Source organism: Manis javanica, chromosome 10 (genome assembly GCF_040802235.1).
Source record: "Manis javanica isolate MJ-LG chromosome 10, MJ_LKY, whole genome shotgun sequence".
In the NCBI taxonomy this organism is placed as follows: Eukaryota; Metazoa; Chordata; class Mammalia; order Pholidota; family Manidae; genus Manis; species Manis javanica.
Genome location: NC_133165.1, coordinates 74,441,266 through 74,468,132, shown reverse-complemented (window position 1 = coordinate 74,468,132; position 26,867 = coordinate 74,441,266). Strand labels below are relative to the sequence as shown.

General features: G+C 41.0%; 1 protein-coding gene across 4 annotated transcripts in view; it reads right to left on the bottom strand.

Moving 5' to 3' along the window:
* Nucleotides 1-979: 979 nt before the first annotated feature.
* Nucleotides 980-26,867, bottom strand: part of PPM1H (protein phosphatase, Mg2+/Mn2+ dependent 1H) — a 244,517-nt gene continuing 218,629 nt past the window's right edge. Inside the window, exons 9-12 of one of the 4 annotated variants that reach the window (XM_037024330.2) lie at nucleotides 26,163-26,314; nucleotides 10,498-10,621; nucleotides 10,052-10,156; nucleotides 981-5,970 (exon numbers count right to left, since the gene is read on the bottom strand). In XM_037024330.2, coding sequence (XP_036880225.1) covers nucleotides 5,938-5,970; nucleotides 10,052-10,156; nucleotides 10,498-10,621; nucleotides 26,163-26,314 — 414 coding nt within the window. In that variant the 3' untranslated portion in view covers nucleotides 981-5,937. Of the gene's footprint in view, nucleotides 5,971-6,049; nucleotides 10,622-26,162; nucleotides 26,315-26,867 lie in introns of those variants that run through there. The other 3 variants (XM_037024338.2, XM_037024326.2, XM_037024344.2) reach the window with 3 other exon arrangements.

Sequence of the window (26,867 nt, the reverse complement as noted above, 5' to 3'; positions counted from 1 at the left end):
TTGTGACAGAGTCCAAATTGCCTATAAAGCCTAATATATTTACTCTTAGGCACTTTAAAGAAAAAAGTTTGCTGAACCCTAATTGAGAATTAAATAATCCTTGGGTGAGCTTGGTGGATGATATTCCAGGGAAGACACTGAAAAAACATGCCTTCATCCTTGTACTCCCAAATCTGCACAGCTTTAACATGGTTCATCTCTGTGTACATCAACTCCCCCCACCCCACATTTAATGTCTAAAGTAATTATAACATCTTTAAATATTTGAGTCTACTCAAACTGTTATTTCAAGGCACATAATACTAATAACGGCAGCACTTATCTTTTTCAGTATGACAACAACCGCTGTTAAAATCCTTCAAATTCTACTGTGCAAATAGACTGACAAAATATCACGACTTACACTTAAGAGCTTTCAGGAATTGGAAGTTTCATTTTTTCACCTGGGACAATGAGTAGAGATTTCACAGTTGTCCAGTATCTCCACCCAACTTTTTTCTCATTGAATATACTCAACAGAAATGAGGGTCTAATTCAAAACTGCTAAGACTACTATTTTCAGGTTCTACAATACCTGAGTTTAAATCAGACACCTAGGTACTGACATATTAACTGTGACTAAAGGGTATGAGATGACTTGCTTTGGGACACTGCTGTTGTGACTTCTCTTTTCTCCCACCCTCATGTCAACCATTCCACGACCCCTACTCCCATCTCACAATGGTGCTTTCTTAATGAGCCCACCTATTTTTATCTCTCTTTTTTTTAGAAGAGGGTAAAAGAGAAAACTCAGATGTATATGCTCCTTTCAAAGGAGTGTTTCCTCCAGGCCTGCACTCGGATGTTCCAATCCCTGTCCCTGGTCCCCTTGGCCCAGTAGACTGATCAGACCTGGTCCCCTGAAGGTGATGATCAAGGGGTGCCCTGACCCCCACCCCCACCCCCCCTTGCTCTCAGTCACACTCCAAATCTGGCAGGCAGCCTAAGTAGAATCAATAAAGCAAAGGATGTTGGCTGGCTGGAAAATCTCATCATAAGTGAGAGACAAGGGACTAAAAATATAGAGATGTACTGAAAAAGCAGCAGTCTTTTCAGGCCTCTAGTGATAGAAAACACAGTTGAAGAAAGCAGACTAATCCCTAGGATACATAACTCTGGTTTGTCATTTAATTGAAGTAAAAAAAACAGGTGGCAGTGAGTTTGAAGTATATTGTATGAATAAAAAAAAATATATATATATACACACACACACATGAATATACTATTTAAAAACTGCCCCCTTTTTTCCCCCTCAGACGTAACCTAACAATCACAAGCATTGGACTTGGAAGCCAGAGAATCATTTGACTCTCCCAAGGGCCTTTAGTGGTACAACAAAGGATGGTCTTATAGAAAGGTAAGGGGTTAAATACCTGCTCCTCCCTTCTAGGCTCACAGCCCCAGCCCCAGTAGTCATCATTTTCCTGGCTTCCTAATGCTCACAATAAGTTCCATGGAGAAGCAAAAGATACGAGAATTCTTGTTGAGATGCCAACTCAGCCATCGTTAGTGTCTGCATTGCTGCTCTAAGTTGGTCTCCCCATTTCAGGCACTCGATAAGGTTCCCTATGGGGGATTATTTCCCAGGTTACAAATGTGCTTTCTCAATGCCATTTTCTTCTTAATTTACATATTTAACCACTTTGTCCCCAAGTCCCCCAGAGCCAGATTCCCCATACCTCATTTCGGTTGTCTATCACTATCTAAAAAAAATACTCAAATCTTAGTGGTTTAAAACAAAAACCACTTTATTCACACCAATTTCTGTGGGTCATGAATTTGGACAAGGCTCATTGTGGATGGCCTGAACAGCTGAGAGCTGTCTGGACCCCTTTCTTCTATGGTATCACCTGGAGTGACTCAGGTGAGGCCTGAGGATGAAAGACAGCTTCCCTTCCAAAGTCCAGGCACTTTGGTTCTCTCTCTGGTGGCCTCTCCTCACTAGGTAATCTAGTCTGACAATTGTAGGGTGGCTGGCTTCCAAGAGTAAAAGTAGGGGCTACAACTCTACTAGAGACCTAGGCATGGAATTCTCAGAATGTCACTTCTGCATTCTATCAAAGCAAGTCACAAGCTAGACCAGATACAGGGGTGGAGAAACAAATGCCACTCTCTTAATGGAAAAAGGATCACTTGGGAACAATGTGGGAGACATTGTTGGCAACCATGCTTGAGACAGTCAACCACAATTTTCAAGAGCTAATCTGATAAGCTAAGCACTGTTCATAAGAGAATGCTAGATGACTCCATCTTCCACAGAGAAATGTTTCAGTCTTCAGGTACCTAATCCAAGGACTGACTCTTCATGAGTTTCTGCTGTTAAGTGGGAAGGCGGAGGCATCACAAGCACTAGGGTACAAGGGAAGGTGGAAAGAGTTGAGGAGGTTTTGCAACAGAATTCCAATAGTGGTGTTCTCTATCTAGCCTGTTCTTTCAGACTAAGCTTCAGATAAACAACAGCCTAGTTTTAGCTTCCTTTTATAAATCAATACTTTCTTTTAACCTGTGATATTTCTAGATTATTTTTAACTTCCTGGACTCTAGAACAAAGCAGAATTAGCATTCTTTGATGTCTCATCCCACCTGTTAACTTTTCTCTATAAGATGGTACATTTTACTAATACTTTGTGAGTACTTAAAGTGTGTAAGTGGCTAAGGAGAGTCTTGACTCTTAACTATCTTCAGCAAGGATAACAGACACTAGCCTTCTCACTTAAGAATATTCTTGGGATAATCGGGTTAATCCAACAAGAGAAAAACAATTGTAAAAATTTATGCACCCAACATAGGAAGGAGCACCTAAATATATAAAGCATATATTAGCAGACCTAAAGGGACAATACAATAATATAATAGTAGGGGACTTTAATACCCCACTTACATCAATGGATAATTCATCCAGACAGAAAATCAATAGGGAAACATTGACTTTAAGTGACAAGTAAGAACAGATGGAATTAACACATATGCAGAAATTTCATCCAAAAGCAGTAGAATACACATTCTTCTCAAGTGCACATGTGACATTATCCAGTATGGATCCACAAAACAAGTTTTAACAAATTCAAGAAGACAAACAATATCAAACAAATTTTCTAACCACAACAGTAGGAAACTAGAAATAAGTTACAAAAAGAACATTCACAAATATGTGTAGATTAAACAACATTGCTGCTGAACATCCAACAGGTGCATAAAGAAATCAAAAGAGAAAAAAATACCTTGAGACAAATGAAAATGGAAATACAACATACAAAATCTGTGAAATGCAGCAAAAGCAGTTATAAGAGGAAAGTTCATAGTGATACATGCCTACCTCCAGAAATAAGAATCTCAAATGACCCATCTTATGCCTCAAGAAATAAGAAAATGAACAAATGAAACCTAAAGTTAGTAGAATGAAGGAAATAGCAAAGACCAGAGCAGAAATGAATAAAATAGACTAAAAAATAACAATAGAAAAGATTGATGGAACCAACAATTGGTTCTCTGAAAGTATATGCAAAATTGAAAACCCTTTAGCTAAACTCACCAAAAAAAAAAATGAATTCGGGTAAAATCAGAAATGAAAAAGATGTTACAAATGATACCACAGAAATACGAAGGAACATAATATACCACTACAAAAAATAATGTGCCAACAAATTGGACAACCTATAAAACATTTCTAGAAATTTCAGTATTTCTAGGAATATACCAGCTTCCAAGATTGAATCATGAAGGAACAGGAAATCCAAACAGAATGATTACTAGTACGGAGACTCAATCAGGAATCAAAAACTCTGCAACAAACAAGTGCATGACCAGATGGTTTCAGTGGTGAATTCTACCAAATGGTTGAAGAAAAATTAGTAAGAATCCATGTCAAACTCTTCCCCCAAAATAGGAGGAAACACTTTCAAATTCATTTTACAAAGCCAGCATTACCCTGACACAAAAAGCAGACAAGGACACAAGTAAAGGAAGTCACAAACCAATATCCCTGATGAACATAGATGCAAAAATCCTCAAAAAAATAGTAGCAAACTGAATTAAACAATACATTAAAAAGATCATGCATGGAGATCAAGTGGTATTTATTCCTGGGATGCAAGAATGGATCAGCAGCCACAAATCAATCAATGTATTATATTATAATACAATACATAAACAAAATGGAGGATAAAAATCATTTAATCATCATAAGATGCAGAAAACACATTTGAGAAAAATTCAACATCCATTTATGACAAAAACTCTCAACATAATAAAGGTCATATATGATAAGCCCACAGCTAACATCATACTCAATGATGAAAAGCTCAAAGCTTTTCCTCTAAGACTGTGAATAAGACAAGGATCCTTACTCTTGCCACTTCTATCAACATAGTATTTGAAATCCCAGTCAGAGCAGTTAGGCAAGAAAAGAAAATAAAAGGCATCCAAACTGGAAAGGAAGTACAACTCACTATTTTCAGATGATTTGATATTATGAAAAGGCTTTATAAAAAGCCCTAAAGACTCCACTAAAAAACTGTTAATTTCTCTTTCTAACAGTTCCATTATCGGTGTATAGAAATGCAACAGATTTCCATATATTGATTTTGTATCCTGCAACTTTACTAAAGTCATTTATTTTTAAGAAAATCCCATTTATAATTGGATCAAAAATAGTTATATTCCTAGGTATAAATCTAACCAAGGATGTAAAAGACCTGTACACTGAATACTGTAAGACGCTGATAAAAGAAATTGGAGAAATACAAATAAATGGAAAGATAGTCTGTGCTCAAGAATTGGAAGAATGTTGTTAAAATGTACATATGACCTAAAGCAATCTACAGATTTATTACAATCCCTATCAAAATTCCAATGGCATTTTTCACAGAAATTGAACAAACAATCCTAAACTTTTATGGAATCACAAAAAACCCCAAATGGCCAAAGCAATTTTGAGAAAAAATAACAAAGCTGGAGAGGCATCACACTTCCTGATTTCAAACTATATTACAAACTATAGTGATCAAAACAGTTAATATTATTGACATAAAAACAGACATAGATCAATGGATGAGAACATTGAGAAATATTAAATATTAAAATTGGAACTACCATATGATCCAGCAATTCCACTTCTGGGTATTTATCTGAAGAAAACACAAATACTAACTCAAAAAGATACATGTGCCTTTGTGGTCATTGCAGCATTATTTACAATAGCCAAGATATGGAAACAACCCAAGTGTCCACTGACAGAAGAATGGATACAGGAAATATATATATATATATATACACACACACACACAGTGGAATATTCTTTAGGCATAAAAACAAATGAAATTTTACCATTTGCTGCAACATGGACAGATCTTGAGGGCATTATGCTAAGTAAAATAAGTCAGAGGAATACAAATACTGTATCATCTCACTTATATGTGGAATCTAAACAAATTAACATTTTAAATGAATTCATAGAAACAGAGACATAGTGGTTGTAAGAGATGAAGAGTGAAGGTCAAAAGGTATATATTTCCAATTATAAAATAAATAATATACAGCATGGTGAATAAATATAGTTAATAATATTGTATTGCGTATCTGAAAGTTGCTAAGAGTAAATCTTTTTCTTCTCACAAGAAAAAAATGAACTGTATGTGATGGATTTTAATTAGAGTTATTGTGATCATTTTGCAATATATACAAATACGGAATCATTGTCACACCCCTGAAACTTATATGCCAATTTTACCTCAATTAAAAAAAAAAACAAATACTCATGGGGTGACAGCCAGGGTAATTCTTCTAGAGACATTGCTGAAATGCAGATAGCCTTTATTGCTACCCCTGTGAAGATTTACAGCCTTGGCCTTCATTCCCTTTTGATTCTCTTTTGGTCTGTTCACAGCTGACAACTCCACATTAGGCCATGATGCTCTCATAGCATTCCATTACCTGATGGAAAGAAACTTCATAGTGAATTAAAAAGAAATGACACAAAAAAGTCTTGAAAGGTATCCTATATACATATATATATATATATATATAATATTTTATTTTAAAATGTCATTGAGCATATACATTTCTTTAGCTTTTCCCAGGGAACATTGCACCTAAGTTTCAAAACACACAAAACAGATCCCCTTTACTCACAATTTTCATTTTGGGGCTACAAAAGTCAACATTTTACAATCACAAAGCATAAAGGTACATGGTTCCAAGACCATTTTCAGGCAGATTCCTCTCATTCACTGTTCATAGGATATTTTTGGAAACCCAGACCATAATATATTCCTTACAAATGATCTCCACTGTGGGCCTCTCCAGGTCTCCAGAGGGAACAAAGAAAATGGAGGCAAAACAGGAGTAAGAGAGTAACCCCAGGACTCCCCAGACAAAGTACTATGGAGAAATGGAAGAGTGGAGGACACAAGGTTCTCCTTCAAGTACATCACGTAGAAAATAACAGCACATCTATGGCCTCAGTGGTCACTGTCTGCCTGGTTGCTACATGAAGAAAACTTCATCTACGACACAGAGGAAAAACTGAAGCTATTTACACAGATCACTTCATGGATCAGAAAGAGCAGCATGGCCCAGACTGGCACTCTGAGCTGACGAGAGCCGTGGTGGTGCTGGCACTGGAGGCAGGCGGGCTGCCTGTATAGTGTCGGAAGATCCCAGTGTCCACACATAAGCTGCACCACCCACACGACGAAGGCTCACGGAGTAAGGTGGACTGTGGTGTGCAAGCTGCAACCTTTCTCTGCAATTTTAAGTCCTCAAAAACCCAAGTTCCCTACATGAAATTCTGTCCTGTTGCCAGATTCTGTTTTACTGTTTTCTTAGATGTAGTGACCTTTAGGGTCAGACAAACGACTTGTTCTTTTCACAGACAATGACTCTTACTGCTTCCTCTAAGTGTCCCAGCACTAATTTCCTGAAAATAGAATCTCATAAAAGCTTAACATTCACTCTGGAAACAGTGTAGCTGCTGGGTTACTTAAGGAATGGTTAGAAACTCAAACTGGTGCAATGAAAATGACTGACCACTTGTAGCCTTGTAAATAAAGGTGATTGTCAGATGAAGGAGGAGGTGAGATCAAGAGAAGAATCAACTTTAAAGATGTAGATTTTTTCCCCAAGTGTTTCAGACTAGCGTGCTTGGTAAACTGGAAACCCTGGCCGAAGGCTGAGATCTGAGGCCCAGTCTGGGTACAGGACTCTCATCTCTGCCCACCAGCATACACTTACAGCTCTACTCTTCCCAAGAAGTAAATGAATACTTAGAAGAGTAAGAAGAGGGTGAGCACAGCACACTTCACACAGCCCCTTGGAGGTAAGTTGCTAGGAATTAAAAAAATCAAACACTCCAAATTCCCCAGAGCTGTACTATAGAAAACAGCTCAAATTCCCACTTTTGGGGAGAGCTTTTTTCTGTTAGATGGCTTGAGTACCCAGCCTAGTCTGACAGTCACTCTACCTTCCCCCCGAAGAAATAGCAGCTGGGTAAGCCCCACACCCCACAACACACCCTCTCCTCTGACCAGTGGCACTGCTCTGATTTCAGGCGTTAGGAGAACAAAGGTTCGGTTGTTGCTCGGCAAAATGCTGTACAGTGTGGAGGGAGCATACGTTTACTCTCTTTAAGGAAAAGGGTGTCACCACTTATTTTGAAGAGCAGGCACCAACCCAACAAAGATGCAGAAGTGAAAGAGCCTTTCATTAGAGGAGGTGGCCACCCCGTGCCCCTGCTCCCTGCCCCAAGGCAACCATGAAGACTCGACTAGGGAGTCAAAGGTTTTTCTTAAGCAAGACTTCCTCAGAGGCTATTTGGACCAGCAGATTTGGCTATTAAAGTCAGATCTGTAAGATTTCAGAACCACATATAAATATGTTCTGCAGGATCTTGTGTTGCCTTTGACCTTCCCAGGAATGCTCTGTGGGCCGATCTGTTATGCAGACAGGTACTGCTCTGGGATGGGGTGACATGGTGCCTGGGTGAAAAATAAGGCCAAAGCCAATAAGCTCAATTCACAGAGCAGTGTCAGTGCTGGGGAGATCTGCTACAGGCACGAACAAGTCATTTTCTCCACACTTGATTTATTTACCTCATTTGTAGCTTTCTTCCTATCCCCGAACAGAACATGGCTTCAGCGTGCTGCTGAGATCTTTCCACCCAAGGGGGTTTATGAGAAGAATCCCTGGATAACTTTCTAACTACAACCAGTAGGACAAAATGCCCAAGACTTTAGGATACACTGAATAAAGGGGGTTCCAGACTTTTTCCTGAGACAGTTCTTGGCAATAAATGAATTGGTGAATTAATTACAAGGTTATCACGACACCTACCTATCTATACCCAAACTGTGACTCAGGTGGCTCAGATGAAACTAGGGAAGCTCACGGTAGGGCCCAGACAGAAGCCCACAAACAAAAGGAAATGAAAGGCAACAGGAACACAGGGAAGACATGACTGCACGTGAGGACAGCTTCCCAAGGAGGTGGGCTCTAAGTCCTCAAACTTTCTCAAGTTTCCAATTTGCATGTGACTTTGAGAGTCAGGACAGAAATGGAAAGTAGACCACACTGTTGTAGGATGGCTGCGTGTTTTCCCATAGCATCATACTCTACCAGAGAAGCAAATGGTTTAACACAAACATCTCCCCACAGAGACGTCTGAGGCAGCTAAGATTTAGTGGAGAAGGGCTGCTGTCAGCTGAGGGTGACAAGGTAGTTGTCCAGTTTTCCCAGGCAACATTTTGGTAAACACCTAGTGGGTGAATTCCCATGGTGCTTCACCTGGCAGACAGGTCATTGTTTCCACACTGGGGAGTGAATTCTTCCTGAGTAGGAAGGCTCCAGGCCTTCCCTAAGAAAGTACCTACAACTCCAGAAATGCAGGTGATTATCCCAGAGGAAAGGTTCCTCTCTTCTCTTCTAGGGAAGGGATTCAAACAAACATGAGAAGTGGGATTGGCTCTCCAGCATGTTTGGGGATCGCACCAGTGACCTTTTCATTGCTGAATGGGAAGAATGTTTTAATTACACAAAGTTGTCAAAATGATGATGATCCCGCAGGAGGTCTGAGAAGACTTGGTAACTGGACATTGCTCCATTGGGTCCCCCAGTGCAGAACTGTTATCTGCCTAAGAGATAACAGTGATTTCTAAAAGTGTATTTGTAGTTCCTCCTGGCAGAGGAAGCAGCAGGTGCATCTGGTGTCTGCTGCTCGTGACGAATACTCAGAGGTGGTGCTACAGTGAGTACAGTGGTCTCAGCTGCTGGGTGGCTGGGGCTGATGCCGTGAAGAAGGAATGGGGCCAGATCATGAGAATGACCAGACAACCCAGTTCAAGTTTACTTGTGTCAATCAGCCATTCTGAATGGGCTTTGCCCACCGATGGAGAAAACAGGACAGGACTGCTGTCCTGGACAGAACTCTGACACTTACACGTGATTTGAAGTGGGCTCGGGGACAGTGAGAGCCAAAGTGAAGGAATGGTCTTGAAATGATGTATGGTGAACTGAGTGATACTGGGAATTTGCTATTCTGCTCCATTAAACACCGCTTTACGTTGGTGTCCCTATGGCACAGCATGTGAAAGAGGGCCAGCCATCCCAGAAATGAAAACCCAGACTCCCATAGAAACCTCAAACCCAACACTGGGACCCTCGAAAACAACAGAGGACCTCTTGGTCCAAAGAAACATCCACATTTTCATGAAAGCACACTGATATGGTGAGAAAATGCAACTCAGGAACAAATTGTTACACAACAGAGACAGCACTCTGTCAGCCAGGGAACAGCTCTCACAGGCTCCCCGCCCCCACCCCGGACTTCAATACAGAGATTCTTCAGCGAGCAGCGGGAAGTCCCAGGCTACTGTAGGGAAGGGAAGTAATTCAGATTCAAGGAATATCAAGAGAGAGAACAATGCCTGCCTCGCTCCACCAGTGCCTGAAGAGAGTAAGACACACACAGAGAATACTTTCCGAAATACATCTCAGGCCTTGCTAGAAAGTGGGCGCTCACCCTCAGGGCATGATCCCCGACGCAGCCCTTCTCACCCGTGCACAACCCGGCAGCCCAACAGGCTGAAGAGTCTTCTGCCGTCACACCTGAAAACAGCTGCCACTCCTACTCCAGAGAAAAGAAATACGATGTATGTGCCCCCAACAGGCAACAGCCCCTAGGAGGCCTACTGAGGGAACCAAAGTGAACACAACATTCAGTAGTGGCCTTTCTGTTTGGCTCTTGTTGAGTACCCAGACCTGTTACTAAAGAGGAAACTGAACCCTCAGTCCGCCCCAAGTGCACCGACTCTGGCAACCAGCTCCCCGCGGGCTGGGAGGAGGCGGTGTCACGAGGAACCCTGCAGGGGCACCTCCCAGGCCCGCCCTGCTAAGAGGCGCCCGGCTCTCTCCCCCTCATCTTCCCAGCCCCCTGGGCCGTTTTCACGACAGTTTGTTTCCATGTACCAAAGGAATGACATATACGGAAATGTCGTCTCCTGAGCCCAGCCGGTCATTTGATATCCGCCATCCTCTGTCTTTCAGGACACCGCGGGCTCGCATCACCAGGTCCTGAGCTGCCAGTGTGTACCTGTGCGGGGAGAAGCAGGAGAGGCCGTGAGCACGTCATCAGGCAGAACCGGGGGCAGGAGGCATCACTACCGCCATGTAAATAGCTTTCAAATAGTCTTATCTCAAAAGCCTAGATCATCTTTTCCCAAAATGTGGGATGCCTAATATGAGATTTTTTCTTAGGTGATGATGGACAAGGTCCCACATACATTAGATAACCTCCTACATTGTTCCATTGCTCTTCCTCTTCTGATGTTTTTAATGATGTCAGGGAAAGAGTCTCAGTTTGGTCTGACTGTAACAGGAACCTGCTCAGACTCAGAGCTTTACATGGCTGTGTCTAGCTAAAAAAGTACATGGGAAAAATAAGAGCTTTTGTTTACACTATGTTTATTTTTAGGGCCACATTCCTCACTTACGGTTGGGATAAATCTTTTAAAATACATTTGTTTTTAAAAAGTTGACTTAAAGAAAAATACTAATAGTAGTACACGTAGCCTAGGAATAGAGTAAAAATGTGGAAGTTGTTTTGATAAATGACCGATAAACCTTGGACGAGCAGCTCCACCCACCCTTTCCAGTGCCACCTCCTCCTCCTGCTGCCCAATTAAAAACGCAGTGAGAGCTTACTCCAAGAATTTGAAAAAAGATTGCTCATGGAGATTTAAACTATAGACTTAAGGAAAAAGAATGGCTATACTGTAAGCTGATGGGAAGTAAGAACACCTAGGGAAAGACTTAATGGGGGAGGTGTTTGGGTGACTTGATTTGGGTGATTTGGGTTAGCCTTGAGGCATAAGAAAATGAGACAGTATATTGGCAGGCATCTATCCAAGTTCAGATTAGGGCAGGGAGAATCTTAGCTGACAGACTCCAAAGAAATTGAGCTCCACTGGTAGGACTGCATTTATTACTCTCTTAGCCTATACCATTAAACATGATTCACCTTTATTTTGATTTCATGTTCACCAAATAATGATCTGATTATGATCTGCCTCCCTGTGTAAGCCTGCCTACAAGGAAAGAAGGAGCTAGTCATTTGTATTTTAAGATATCAGTCGTGTTTCTCCATATAAATGTCAAGTGGCATTTTGATTTGCAGATCAGTCTTATAAGCTTGGTTAAGGTGAGGCCAGCTCTGATAATGTATCTGCTCTTTGTATGTTGATTAAAACAGTTTCTGACCTGAAAAGCTAAAAGCTGGACTCTGGTAAATCACCAAGATAATAAATGTCACCCTATCAGGAAGGCCTCTTGGAAGCCAGCCTGTGGATTTTCAATAACAAACTACTCTGATATTACTAGTGGCCTTGCCCTACCTGGAATGTCTCCACCTTGCCTTCAGAGCTCAGAGTTATGAAATTCAGAATACCCTGATGGATTTAATGTCTCTCATGGTAAAAGATACCTACACCTAGCCCCACTGTTTTATTATTTGGAGGACCAAGGTCTGTAGCAAATGATCTCAGGATTGTTAAGCTCCCAGGTCTACTCGTATAGCCCAGGTAGCAGACAGCAGTGTAGCATACACTACAGGTGGCAGAGAAGCAGCCGTTTTAGTTAATACAAAATAAATGCCTTTCCTTTTAGGGCATGGGTGGTAGGTGGGCGGGAGAGACACCCTCTTTTTCTATCTGTATAGAGAAAATCACCAGTTTTGATAGAGAAATCTCTAAGTTACATTTGAGGGAAGATTCAGCCAGTTAGTCCTCTCTGAGGGGTCTCCTGCTGAAATGGGTTAATAAACAGAAAAGACTCAGAGGCCTTTGGCGAAAGAGCCAAATCAATGTCCCCTGATTCACATACTCTGGCTCAGATACTATACTCAGAAAGAGCCTCTCAGATGCTCACACCAAGATACTCTTGGTTTTACATCAAATTGTGTACTGAGACACAGGCACACAGAGAAAGGCCCCCGGCAAGGTCAGGGTAAAGTTTATTGCCTTGGTTTGACCAGGGTCTGGACCTTAGCCTGTCAAGTTCAGAAACCTGGCTGAGTCAATAGACAGAGCAGATCAATCTGTGAGGGCTGAACACACCTTGACCCAGCTCATGAGCAGACCAGACATAGAAAATTATGGCTAGTTATGAGAAAAGATGGCTAAGAATAAAAAAAGAAAGAAAGGAAAAGATACTCAAAGATGACAAAAAACAGTGAAAGAACTCATGAGTGCTCTCTGGCTAGTCTGGAGGCATAGCCCTTAACAGGTCCTACAGTCATGGGGCAAGGATTTGAGACAGCAAGACAAAGTTAAACAATGTCTAAATGGTTTTCTTCAAGTCACAAAAGAGTATCATCCATTGTTCAAGGCAAGAGACCACCCAGAAAATGCTATTGCTGTTGACTTTGAGTATTTAAGAATGGTCAGCATTAGGTCACCTAGAAACTCATTTTCCTCAAGGGCTCTGGATAATTAAGGTTTTATCCTTAAAAGATGGTTAGTATCTGTTCCAAGATAACTTCCCATGAACCTGTATTGCTCTTTACCATCTATTCTGTCCTCCTTTAGTTGCTAAACTTCCTGGAAGAAATCCCTTTTTCCTTCCTCACATACACTAGATAACCTCTATGTTATCTTCCCTTTTTCTTCCTTAATCTCTTCCCAGTAGGCTTACTGATCTGGCCCCTTACATCTTGACCAAAAAGCTTCATCTCAGTATTCAATCTGCTCAAACTTTCTCCAGCACAGACACTGCTTGACCATCCTCTTTCTCTCTAACATCTCCTGTCTTTTCTTCTTGAATCCTCCTGTTTTGGGAGCTTCCACACCACTACACACTTCCACGTTCTCCTCTTATGCCTTTGGCTTCCATGACACATGGCACAAGTTCTCTCTGATGCACCTTCTTCATTTCCTTGGTAGGCCCAGGAAGTCAGTAAATGTTAACTTATTTTCGCTTCCAAGGTGGGACTTCCCCATATAGCATCCTTAGGTAATACTATACATCCACCCCCTGGTCTCTTAGGCAAGAAATCATAGTCATTTCAAATGCCACCTTCATACACTAATATGATAAAATCTACAAGGCACAGTAAGACTTTAAAATTTCATATTATTTTAAGTGTATTTCATTAATGGCACATGGCTAATTAAAACCTAATCTCATTGTTATTAACACGTGTCTTGAATTTTTTTCTTCTTTGGTAAAAATGGATTTATCTGAACTTATTTTTACCACCATCCAAATATATACATACACACACACACACACACATACACACACATATATATATATATATATATATATATATAGCTTTTTCTGTATTTTCTGTTTATTATTTTTCTTCCATTATTTTTCTTTGTCAGGTTGATACCTTTTAATGCCTTTTCCTCCCTCAACTGGTTTAGATGCAGTAATTGTTGTTCTTTTAGCAATTATGCTTAAGTTTTAAATATTTAAGTCATACAACATTTTTGTCCTCCTCTGGGAAATAAAAAGGTCTTAGAATACCTTCCTTCCTCTTTCATGTTACTGCCTACTATCTTAATTTGTTTTTAAGGCTCTCCTAGTCATTATTAACATTTGTGATCTATGCTTATGCAAACAAACCAACATACAAACTTCTTGGCTTTTGGAACTCCATTCCTGCCATCTGCTCTGATTTCCTTCTTTTGAAGTGCATTTTTTAGTAGTTCTTTTAACAATGGCCCACAAGGAATAGACTCACCCAGGTTTTGGGCCACAGAAATCTTTATTTTTGCTACTGATTATGGATAATAGCTTTATTGGGTATAGAATTCTAGATTGACTGTTATTTTCCCTCAGCAGTTTAGAGATAATATTCCATTCATTCTGACTTGTTGAGAAGTCTTTTATTATGTCTTTATAAGGAAATGCCTTTTCTCATTGGTAGCTTTTAAAATTTGTGTTGTTCTGTTGCTGTGTATGAAGTTCCACAGAGACATAACAATGAGGATTCCTTTTTATTTACCAAGGTTGGGAATTAGTCTTACTCTTTCAAAATGAGATGATATTTGATGCTTGTTTCTCAACTGTGAAGTTTTGATCCTGGTTGTCATCTTATTCTTATACTGTCTCCTTAATTTTATATTTTCTCCTATGAGACCTCCTCATTTCACCTTGAGATTTCAACTGCTTTCTTGTTTTCTCTTTTCTCTTTCTGTGATATCTTTAAATCCATTAGTTTCTGCATTTGCAGCTTGCTATGCAATCCATTCAGTGACATTTTTTTTTTTTTTACCATTGTGAGCTCCTGTTTGGCTCTTTTCCAGATCTACCTCTTCTTACCTTACAGTTCTATTTATACATATTTTAAGTTTCTCTTAACCTGTTCAATTGGGTTTTCTTCTGAGAACCAGAGGGAATGCTCTACTGTGTTTAGTTTTTCTTTTCATGATAGGTTTGAAGGTAAGATGTGGGCTTCTCTTCAGTGGGGCTGCTTACTGTGTACCCTGGGTTATCTACTGAGAGTTTTAGAATTTGTCTTTACTAGGATACACTATGGGATTCCAATTCTAGATCATATTTTACATTAACTTATTGGGGTTTAGGATTCCCATGCCACAGGAGCAGTGTACGACTTAGCTTCACACTTCCACGTGATGGGCCTGCCCAACCATTTCCTCTCCTCACAGAACCTCAGTGTCTTCAGGTTCTTGCCATCATCCATGTGCTTTAGGAAGGCAGGCAGGCAGTAACCTGGGCAGGAGGCTTAGGGAGGATGCCTGGGACCATTTTTTCCACCACTCTGCTAGGAGCTCAGATTCCTCCACTTGACTTTTCTTTGCCAGGCTTCTCTAGGGAATGTGATAACCCCTGTAAAAAGGCAGTCTGTGTGAACAGCTGAAGGGGACTGATTAGATGCTTCATTCAGTCACGTAACAAGGCAGCTGAACTCAAGGACCAGTTTCCTGACATTTCCTGCATGCTACAGGAGACCCAGTATTGCAATGGAGTCAGAAACAGTGGTCAGGTAAAATGTGGCCACTTGCAGGGAGCTTTCCTCATAAACTGATAACACGATAGAACCCCATGAACCTGGGAGAAGGTACTTTGTCCCAGCTCTGGTATTCAGCTAGGTGCCCATTTCAGAGCTCATTAGCATCTGTATTCAAGAGCTAATCTGTCTGGGCAGAAAACATCAGTAAGACTGCTTTACTACAAGACTACAATGGAAAGAAACCAACTTTCTCTGGAGGGAAGGAACTGCTCTTCTTCTCTCCCATTTTGTCCTCCTCCAGTTTCTACCTGACAGGGCTGCCTGGTTTGATGACAGTGAGAGAAACTGTTTCATGAGGCAGTAAAGAGGGGACTCTATTCATCTTGGTATTGAGGCTCAACACAAAGACATATATGAGCCACAGACTGAGGGGTACAGGGAGTGGCAGGAGCAAATCTGAGTCAAAACTTGAAATACAAGCCTAAAATATACAGGGGGTAGCAAAAGAGAACATGGTGCAGCTGAAGACAGGGAAGGGTAAGTGGATTCTGTGACAAGCAGGCTGCTGAGGAGCCGGGCAATCTGGAGGTGGATGTGGGACAGCCACGGGGCCATTACTGAATGCCTAATTCAGGATGCTTGGCCAGACCGCATTAGGCGGCTGCCGCAGTGGTCTGAAGTACTCAGCCTCTCCTATGAAGAGTCTCCCTGGGAGACAAGTTTTGTATTTTAAGAACATTTTTCTTCTCTGGCTGAAGCTTTCAATATTGATCAGCAAAGCTCTGCTGAAAGAAATGGCTTCTGGGGAGGAATCTGACTTGGCACACTTCACAGGGCTGGGCTGGGCTCAGAGGCTTGCCCCAGCTCTGAGGGGGAGGGAGCAGAGAAAGCACAGCAGGGGAGGGGAGGAAAATAAAAAATAAAAAAAGAAGGGGGGCTGAAGAACTAAGGGAAGGCCAGAAGCTCTTTTTACACCAGGCTGGAAGGAGACCGATAAATCCTTAATTGTCTCTGTTGTCCTTGCCATTTCTATGGCAGCTCTGAGTTCTTTCACCTCTTCAGTGGAGCGTAAAAGGGCTCAGGGTGTGGGTGTGCGGTGCCTAGGGTCCAATCCTGGCTTTGCCACCTCCCAGATGGGTGGCTCTGGAAAGATTCCTGACCCTCTTGGAGCCCCTCTTTTCTTTCCTGTAAATCTGGAATAATGATAGTGCAGACCTGAAAGGTTTCTGCAAGGAATAAATGAGATTCTTCCATAAAGCATTCAGCACAGTGCCCAGTACTTGGCCAGAGGTCAATAAATGTAAGCTAGCATTTTCCTCATTAGACATAAAATGCCTTTCTCTTCCTCAAGAGTTCTGCTTTAAGTCAACCACCTCTGGTAGAGTGTTTCCCAGAAGACCATGTCTGTATCAGCACTGAAGTGTCAAAAATAAGCTCATTTCAGGCTTCAAGCTATAACCATGCCTTAAAGTCTTTAATAGTCCTAGTTGGGTGCAAACTTCTATTTGCCATTTGGATGGTACAAACGAGGGTCTTAAAAGAGGGAGGGTAGATGGCAGGAACTGGGGAATTAATGGGTTCCAAATATTTGCATATAAAAGGCTGCCTCCATCTGCCAATGCCCCGCAGTAACAGAGTGTGATGGGAACCGGAGTGGGAATCCTCTTTGCATTCTGAGCAGGTCTCTGAGATTTAAGAGGAGAAAAGCTCTCCCAAGCTTTGGGACATTGGCAAGGGGCTGTGGTGACTGGGTGGGTGGGGGTGAGGGGTGGCTTGGAAAGAGCTCTTTGTTGTGCTCAGAACTGGGCAGCTCATCCTGGGGAGTTGGGGGGTGGGGAGGCATGTCTTAGGTTCACTGCTGGGAGCTGAGCCACACGTGTCCCTTGTCTTGTTCTGGAGCCACTGATGGCAGCTTCTGTCCCGTCCAGGGTGTGGGGACTCCACTCAGGTGGAATTCCCTGAGATACTGGAATGACAGCTGCTTTCTACAACCAGCAGGGACAAAGCCCCAGCCTGGGGACAGCTGCCCACCCCCCCAGGAGAGGGTGGCAGTGCCTGCCAGGCCTTGTTCACCTCTCTGCCCCTGGCACTGGCTCCCTGGCTTCCTAGATGGTGAGTTCATATCCATTATTTTAGTTCATATTCCAACAGCAACATTTCAGTATGAGGGTCACGACAGACCACTTCCTTCTTCATCTTCCCTGGCAAGCCATTTAAAATGCCCCGATGTTCTAACTTGAGTGGCCACAAGGTCTGTTCCAATGGCCATACAAACAGCATTGGGGGAAGAAATGTGGGCCTGGCTGCCGGCCACTCACAGGCCCATTTCCTAATTCCCGGGGACCAGAATATGCTAAACGCTGCAAAAGAAACACAAATGCAGATTTTGTCTAGTCTCCAAACACAAAAAATTTATTCTTAAAACCTGTAATCGATACAGGGTGGGGGGCACCCTTCCTTTCTGTATTCAAGGCACAGTTTCTCAAAACCATATGGCGCTGGTAGAAATTAGTTCAGCTAACTCAATGGAAATATTTCGTAAAAAGAACCTTTGTCTTTTGCGAAAATAAATTTCATATTACCAAGGTAATACAAACCTGCATTGAAGACCTACATTAGTATCCTGCTGTCCATGTTGGTGGGTGTGGGTGTTTTACTATTAACTTTCCCCTGTTTAATCTCTTCCTTATCAAGGCACACTGTTCTCTGAGCTGCAGACAGCTCAGATGTGCAGAGCGACATTTGAAGTGTGACCATCAAGAAGGCTTCTCTCGTTAGGGAAATGCTCTGTGAGTTTACAGATTATCAGTACCTCAAAACTAAATGCCTCACAATAAGGCCCGAGTGTCATGGCAGGGGACGGAGCGGTGTTGGGTCCAAGTTACAAACAGACGGTGTCCAGGAAATGAAGGACTGGGCAAAGCGTTGCCAAGTTTTGCCTGGGCATCTGAAAAGTGAATCCACGCCACGTTTCTACGTTTGGTTCACGGTTCTTTGGCCCCAGTTCCTCTCGGCTCTGCCCATGCCCTCTCTTTTCAGTAATATTAATAATGCATTCCTTCCAATAAAATATTACGCATCTTAGAGTGTTTACGTACGTGTCCCCATCTTGAATATTCATCCCAGGAGACTCACCACTAAACCCCCAGCCTTACAGAGGGGATAGTCAATTCCATGTATTCTGCCCCAGAAAACTCCTCCCAGGCCTTTCTCTGAGCACCTTCTCCAAATTGTGCAAGAAGTTTGGGCCTCAAAAGACAGTCTTACTGGAATTACGGGGAATGACAGGTTGTGCAGCCTAGCTTCATGACCTCCAGCCACCTGGCTCGGCAGGGCGGGCTCGCTGTATTTCCCATGCACGCTCACTTCATGGCCCCACAAAGGATTTACAGAACTGCCAGCCCTGCTACCCTTCAGGGCATTCACCAGTAAAAAGGAGAATAAACAAAACAGAACAAAACCACCCACCACACTCATTCTGGCTTGTCCACAGAGCCTCCTTGGTCTCTGGTGTCCTCACGGAGGCAGTTCAAACAGAGAAGGGCTCAGTAAGGTGCACGGGGCCAGGGTCACAGTGACCATTACAGCTCATCTTCATGCTGCTTCCGCCCCAGAGGATGCCGTGTGGATCCAAACTTCACAGACACATCCTTACACTAATCTACTCCTCCCTCATAATGCATTGTGGAGGGAGAGATACTATTTTACATTTCCTTGTTAGGAAGGATGCCATCAGAGGATGACAATGTTGGCAATTTGTTAGGAATGGCTATCACTCAGAGGAATAGATAAACAAAAAACCTACATGTAACATAAAAGCCAAGGAATTAAAGAGCAAACCCCCAAACTCCTGCCAGCCACAGGACGAAAGCCCTGCCCTTTTCTGTCCTGTGAAGTATCTAGCAGAACTGGGCAAACTCAGCAAAATTCAAAGTAAAACAGGTCCATTCAAAATCTCAAATGAAGAAGCATTTGTGGTTCTCTCTTGCTTTCTTGCCTTCTCTCTCTCAGGCTGGCCCAGCGGGAGCGCATCTTTCTTTTTTGGTTTTCTATTAGACAATAAGCTGACCAAGTTCAGCCCCACGGTTTTTGACCCAGGAACCTTCCTTCCCCCTCATGCACATGATTAAATAGGCAAACCTGTGGTCCAGGACTATGTTTGGGGAGAAATAAATCCTTCTGGCTGAGGAAAAGCTCATAGAGCCTCTGAAATTATAGTGAGTCTTTCTTCATCACAGAAATTATGACTTAGGCTAAAACTTATTGGATGACTTCCACTCAGATTCCTGTTTTCGTGCCAAGGTCAGAATGTCTCCCAGTGGGGAGGGTGCCGTCAGGCACACCCTGCCACGGCTTTTGGGACCGAGCCTTCCCTGGGCCACATGAGGAAACACACTGAGCTGGGACATGAGTGCAGTGATCTCCTGTCAAATCACACACAGATATGTGCAAATATGTCACACATGAAAGAGAACATCATTTAACACAATTCCTAAGTCATGAGTTTGAAAAAGGTTTTCTGATTTCTCCAATATGGCTTAAATTGCTCAGGAGCACATAGAGGTAGAGAAACAAACCGTATCTTATGTTTTTACCATCAGATTTTACGTTATGTTTTCTGATTATGGATCAGCATGAATGAATTATGCAAAATTCCATACCATCATCACAGACTTCCTTTCCTAGAACTAATTAGCAGATTCATTTAATCTTGTGAGTTCATAAGGTCTGACACATTCTGGTCTGTTTTCTTGTCACACCTCATCTGCTAACCGCACTCCACACTAACCCCGTCAGCCCTACTGCTGGCTTCCTTGAATACACCATGTTCTTCTACACAATTCCCCCCCATCCCCACACTGCCTGGCTCGTGCTTGTGCATTCTTCAGGTTTAAGTTCAGACACCTTTTCCTGTGGGAGGCCTTGGATATCCCTTGCTCTAGGTCAGGTTCCTCTCTGGAATCCCTCACGCTGCTGTAACGTCCTCCAGAGCTTGAACTCCAGCAGGGCAGAGACCAGATCTGCATTCTTCACAGATTCTACTCTAGTGTCCAGCAGGCCCTTGGCTCTTAAAATAGGTTCTTAATAATATTTCCCAAATGAATAAAGCTGATGGAAGTTATCTAGCAAAGAAGAAACCTTTGCCTGTAAGGTCCCACTGTCTTAAGATCTCAAAAACCAACCAGAATTTTTCTGATCTCCAGCCTGATAGTCTCTTTCTTACCAATAAAACTGCTCATCTTGTAATTTTCCTTTCACACATTCATTTATCTGACTCAGGATTCCTCCTTAGGCTTTTGTGTGCCATCTTCCCTGAAAGGCAAACTCAAAACCTTTTCCTTTCCTGCCCGGTTTGGTCCATACAGATCCCTGCTTCCGTTATGGGGCAGTCCTCACAAACCCAGGGGCCCATTCTGACCTGATGCACCTGCCCAGCCACAACACTGCCCACTGGCTGCCGCTCCCTGGAGGGCAGATTTGTTGCCATGGAGAGAGATGGGCTGGTAAGCAAGACCAAGCCAGCTTGGAGAGAGAAAAAGAAAGGGTTGGGTGTCTTTCCACTCACGCTTGTCAGCTGGCTTTGCAAGTCTTTTTAAAAAAAAAATCACAGTATAGAGAATCAACATGAGAATGCTGCTCACAAGTGGGATATAAAAGCTCAACAGGAGAAAAATACATTTAAATCCAAATAAAAGTCTTTCATTAAATACCACCAATTACTTTGTGCCTGAGCAAAATTATACCAAACAATTCTGGGAAGAGAAAGACAATCTAGCTTCCCCTTTTTTTCTGGAGGAATTTTTTCGTTGTGAAATATGTGAAGCATACACAAATAGCAACAAACTTAGAATAAAGACAACAAATACCTATTAGTGCTCGCTATACACCAGGAACTTCCCTACATGTATGTATACGGTCGGTACGATGGGATCCCCCATTTTACTGATGAGGAATCTGAGGCACTGAGGCTAAAAAATTCCTCCAGGTCACAAGTTTAGAAGTGGCAGAATCAGGATTTGAACCCAGGCAGTGTGACCAGATTCCATGCTATTAACTACTAGACTGCGCTGCCCCTCATAGTTTACATACAAATGATTAAATAAACATATATTCAGTTTAAAAATAACATGACCGACCAATCAAGTACCTGCCATCTAGCTGAAGGATCAGAACATTACCAGTGTCTCAGAAACTCACTGTGGGCCGCTCCTCAAGCACATGCTCCTCCCCGCCTCTCCCAAGGTATTATCATGAATTTCAGATTAATAATTCTGCTTTTTGTTATAGTTTTAGTATCTGCATTTCTAAATGATATAGTGTTTTTTGTTAACACTATGTTTTTGAGATCCTTCCCCATTAATAAGCACAACTTTGGTTCATTCCTTTTTTTGAGCTGTATTCTAATTTTTGTTTATCCCTCCTATGTTTGGACATGTATGCTGCTTCCAGTGTTTGTAATAAAAACAATTCTGTGACTCTCTTTTTGCATGACTCAGATTTTAGCAGCATCAGAATTATCTGCTTTGTTAAAACAAACTACTGGATCCTACCACAGGGGCTTTATTTGGGAGATTTGGGGTGGGGCCTGAGAACTTGCATTTCTAACAAGTTCTCAGATGATGCTGATGTCATGTGACCCCCAAACCACACTTTCAGAACCACTGCTCTAGAGCGGAACCCTGGAGTGGGACTTCTGTGCTATAGGATATGCATATGCTCAACTGGACCAAGTACACCAAGCAGTCTTTGTCTTTCTACAAAATCACAAATCCATCTGCAGTTGTTCCTAATAATTTTAACTCATTCTTTTCTAACTATTGAAGCTGAGTGTTTTTTAGAATATATTTAATGACCATTACTTCTCTTCTGTGTGATGGCTGTTTGGTTCTTGCCCAGTTTTCTTCATTGAGATACGTGAGAGTTCATTTTATGTTATAGATATGAATCCCTCTTTAGTAATTCAAGTTGTAAAAACCCTCTCTCCGTTCATGGCTTGTCATTTTACCCGCTTTATATTGATTTTTGAAGAACCAAAGGTGTTCATCTTAATGTAGTCAAGGTTATCAGTCTTTGTGCTTTCTGTATCTTGTTTAAGAAATCCTTCCCTTCTCTAAGATCACAAAGGTAGTCTCTGATGCTGTTTCTAAAAGTTGTATTCATTTACCTTTACACTTAAGTTTTGATTTGCCTGGACTTGATTTTAATGTATGGTGTGGAGGAATGACCCAATTTTAATGTTTTCTACACTGTCTTAATTGTTCTGACTTTGTCTTAATATCTAGGAGAGTAAGACCCATACACAATGTCACAAACATCTTTGGCATTTTGTTCTTCTGTATGCATCTTAGAATCAGCTTACTGTTGATAGTAAGTTCCATGAAAGTTCCACTGGAATTTTGATAACTGTACTAAATCTAAAGATCAATCTAGGGAGAATTAGTGTCTTTATAATGTTCCTATTGAAGAATATGTTTATATTCATAATATGCTCTTATATTTAGTTGCTGCCGCATCTGAGTTGTTACTTTTTTTATTCCTAATATTGTTTATTTGCCCCCTGCCTCTTGTTTTTAATTCATCTTATAGGAAGTTTATCCACTGTTAGTTTTTAAAGATTCTTTATTTGTAAATTATTTTTTTGTGATAAAATATACACAAAATTTTGCATTTTAAAGTGTACAGTTCTGTGGCATTAAGATCTGTTGTACAACCATCACCACTCTATCTCCAGAACTTTTTCAGCTTCCCAACTGAAACTGTACCCACTAAACACTAACTGTCCCACCCTCTAGCCCCTGGCAACCACCATTTTGCTCCCTGTCTCTATACATTTGACTATTCTAATACTTCCTATAAATGGAATCATATACACATCTGTGACTGGCTTATTATTTGTAGCATGTATGAGAATCTCATTCCTTTTTAAGGCTGATTAATATTCCAGTTTTCCTCATTCACATTTTCCTTATACCACATTCATTCATCAAAGGATACCTGGATGGCTTCTACCATTTTACTATAGTGAATAATGCTGCTATGAACACAGGTGTACAAATACCTGCTTGAGTCCTTGCTTTCACTTCTTTTGGGTATATTCGCAGAAGGGGAGTGGTTGGATCATATAATAATTACATGTTCGATTTTTTGAGGAACCACAAATTGTACATTCTCACCAGTAATACATATGGGGTCACATTTCTCCACATTCCCACTAACACTTGTTATTTTCTTATTTTCTGTTTTGCTTTCCCTTTAAAATTATCATCCTAACGGGTGTGAGATGATATCTCATTGCGTGTGTTTTTTTTTTTGCATTTCCATAATGTGTGAATTGTTTTAAAGAATAAATTTTGGTTTTATCATTTATTTTCACTGTATATATATTCTCTATTTTATTTATCTTTAATTTTTCCTTCCATTACTTCTCTGGTGTTTATTCTGCTGTTTGCATTTTCTAAATTAGATGCTGTTATTGAACTACAGACCACAGACCTAAAAACTTTAAGATGAGGACAGCTGTTTACACAGAGCCTGCACCCAGGAAAAGAACACGCAGCCTACAAGGAGACAGCTCCGTTCCTTAGGCTCCTTAGGACCCTGAAGTTACAAGAACTCCTTTTGACATGTTTCTGTGGGTGACAGAGGCAGAACTAGCCCAGTAGCATAAGTCAGTCCTCAAGGTCTACTCTAAGAAAATCTTTCTCTCTGGCTAAGGGTCTCTTTTTTCCTGTGGTCAGGAGTCCTGAGCTCATGGGCAGGGGTTCCTAGTGACACAGTAGGGGAGCTTTGGAAAAAGTTACCTTACGACAGGGAGGGGATGTAGTCACTTCTGGCAGGTCAGGGATGAGTGGAACCCTCATCTATGGATAGCTCATTAAAATAAAAAAAACAAATGGCTCAAAATTCAGCCTTTAAAGTTTTGATACATAGTATTCTTATTTAAGCCTAAGTAATTTCTAATTTTTATTATAATTTATAAATTGTTTAGAACTTTGTATTTTTACTTCATATGGATTTTCTCTCCCTTGCCTAATTTGAAAGTTATAATCTCTATTCTTTCAGTGCTTTTCTTAGGCATTTAAACACATTTTAAGTCTGAACACTTTTAACCTTTTTCAAATAGTACTATAGCATGCTTTAGCTTGTCACTATCCCCCTTGACAATTTATCACGCGATTTTAATTCAGTATTTTAATTCTATCATTTCAATACCACACTTAAGACATTTGTATAAAGTCAATATATGTTTAAATTGACTACATATTTATTAATATGCTAGCATAATAATCCATCCTTTAGAATTTCCTTCAGAGGATGTTGGCTGGCAGTAAAATTTCTCATTTGGTTTTGCCTTAAAACATCTTCACTTCATCCTCTTTACTGACATTTTGACTACATATGAAAATTATTTTATATATGTCAAAAAAACTAATGTTAATGAAAGTTATTATTTGCTTAGCCAAATGAAGATATAACTCCATTATCTTTTGGCTCTTATTGTTTTTTAAAGGTCAGCTTTCAGTTTAAATGCTATTTATATTTATCTGTTTTGTCTTTCTTTATGGCTGCTTTTAATATATTTTGTTTGTTTAAAGTTCTTTAGTTTCACTATGAGATACCTATTTATAATATTCTTTTTCTTCTGCTCAAGATTTACTGGGCTTTCTGGGTCTTAAGTTTAGTATCACTCAACAATTCTGGAACATTTTCTTCTTAGCTTCTGTAGTATTATCTTTGGGAATTTATTTAGAGCATCTCAGGTCATCTTCCTAGCCTCTTAATCTCAGTTTGTATTTTCCCTTCTCTTTGTCTTGCTGAGCCACATTCTGGATCATTCAGATACATTCTTCAGTTCATTGCTGTTCTCTTTAACTGTCTCTAATCTATCCAATCCACTGAATTTTTAATTCCTATTTTTGTATTTTTCATCCCCAGAAGTTCAATTTCCTTATTTTAAAAATCTGTGCAATCATTTTTATAGTCTCTTGCCCTTGTTCACACTTTTGGTGCTCTTAAAAACATTTCTGAAGCATTTAAAAATATTTGTATTTTTTACTGATAAATTCAAGAGTGAAATATTTGGAGTCCTGACTCTGCTGTCTGTTGTTTCTGCTGACTTTTACTCATGGTGACTTGTTTCCTTGTGTTTCAAGTCAGAGCAGCCCCTTTCTCCTGAGGAGATTTGTTTATTTCTGACAGTCACCCAGGGTTTATGATATTTACACTGCCATTATGCTATCAAGGAATGCTTACTTTAATCTTTCTCTCCTTTCCCAATGTTTCTCAAAGGAAACAATTTCCCAATGGATAGAATTCAGTGTTGGGAGCATTTGCTCTTAGTCTCATCAGGAGGATCACAAATTGTATTATTCCCACTTTGGAAGAAAGGAAGGAAGAATGTGAGAAACATATGCTGCTGAAATAACTTATGAATCAAATTCTTTACCACGTGCATCTAGGTTCAACATAAGGACTTTTATTTGGCTATGAAAGTACCTGTAATAAAAAAAAGTAGTCCCTTCCACAGCTTGGTTCCTAAACCATCCTTATCAGTTCTACATGAATCACGAATGATGAAAATTGCATGATTATTATTTATTTCAGTCACACTATGTAAGGCTTGAGGAATAATCTACCATCAGAGAAATGCACAAACCTGTGAGGGTCATCTGGGTCACAGTTAGGAAGAAACTGAGTGATGGCTTCAGCCACTTCTTCATTTGATAAAACATCCCAGAGTCCATCAGTAGCCAAGATCAACACGTCATCTGTTCCATGCTCATATTTGGAGAGATCGTAGACTCTTACCTGCAAAGAATGGAATATACCTGCTTAAGAGGCTGGGAGCACATTATCCCCCTAACTAACTGCCTTCTGATTTCCTAACTGCCTAGCCTAGTGGTTTGTAGGCATGCAGTGTAGATTACACAGCAAGCTTCGTGGCAGGGTCAGCCTCCTTTGGAGACTTGCTGGGGCCCAACAGATCGGCTTAATAGTTGACAAAGAAGAAAGTCATTAGAACCGTAATGCCTGAGATATATCTGGAACGATAACTTACGACAGATACTCTGCTTGGCAGAAGAGCTGCCAGAGGCTTGCTTCTGTCCTTCCTTTGCACATGTGTCCCGCAAACATGTATGAAAGGCCTCCTCTCTGCCAGGTGCTCTAAGTATAAAGATGAACAATAGACTGCCCGCTTTTGAGCTCTCAGTCTATACGGGAGATAAAGGCTGTGTACGATCCTTAAGTTGCTCTGTCTGTATTTGTCTAGCACTAAGGAGACACACTTTGTGGAATGTGCTCACTGGAGTTACCTTTTGGTATACCTGTTTGAAGCCCAAGGGGCTAGACTCACTTCACG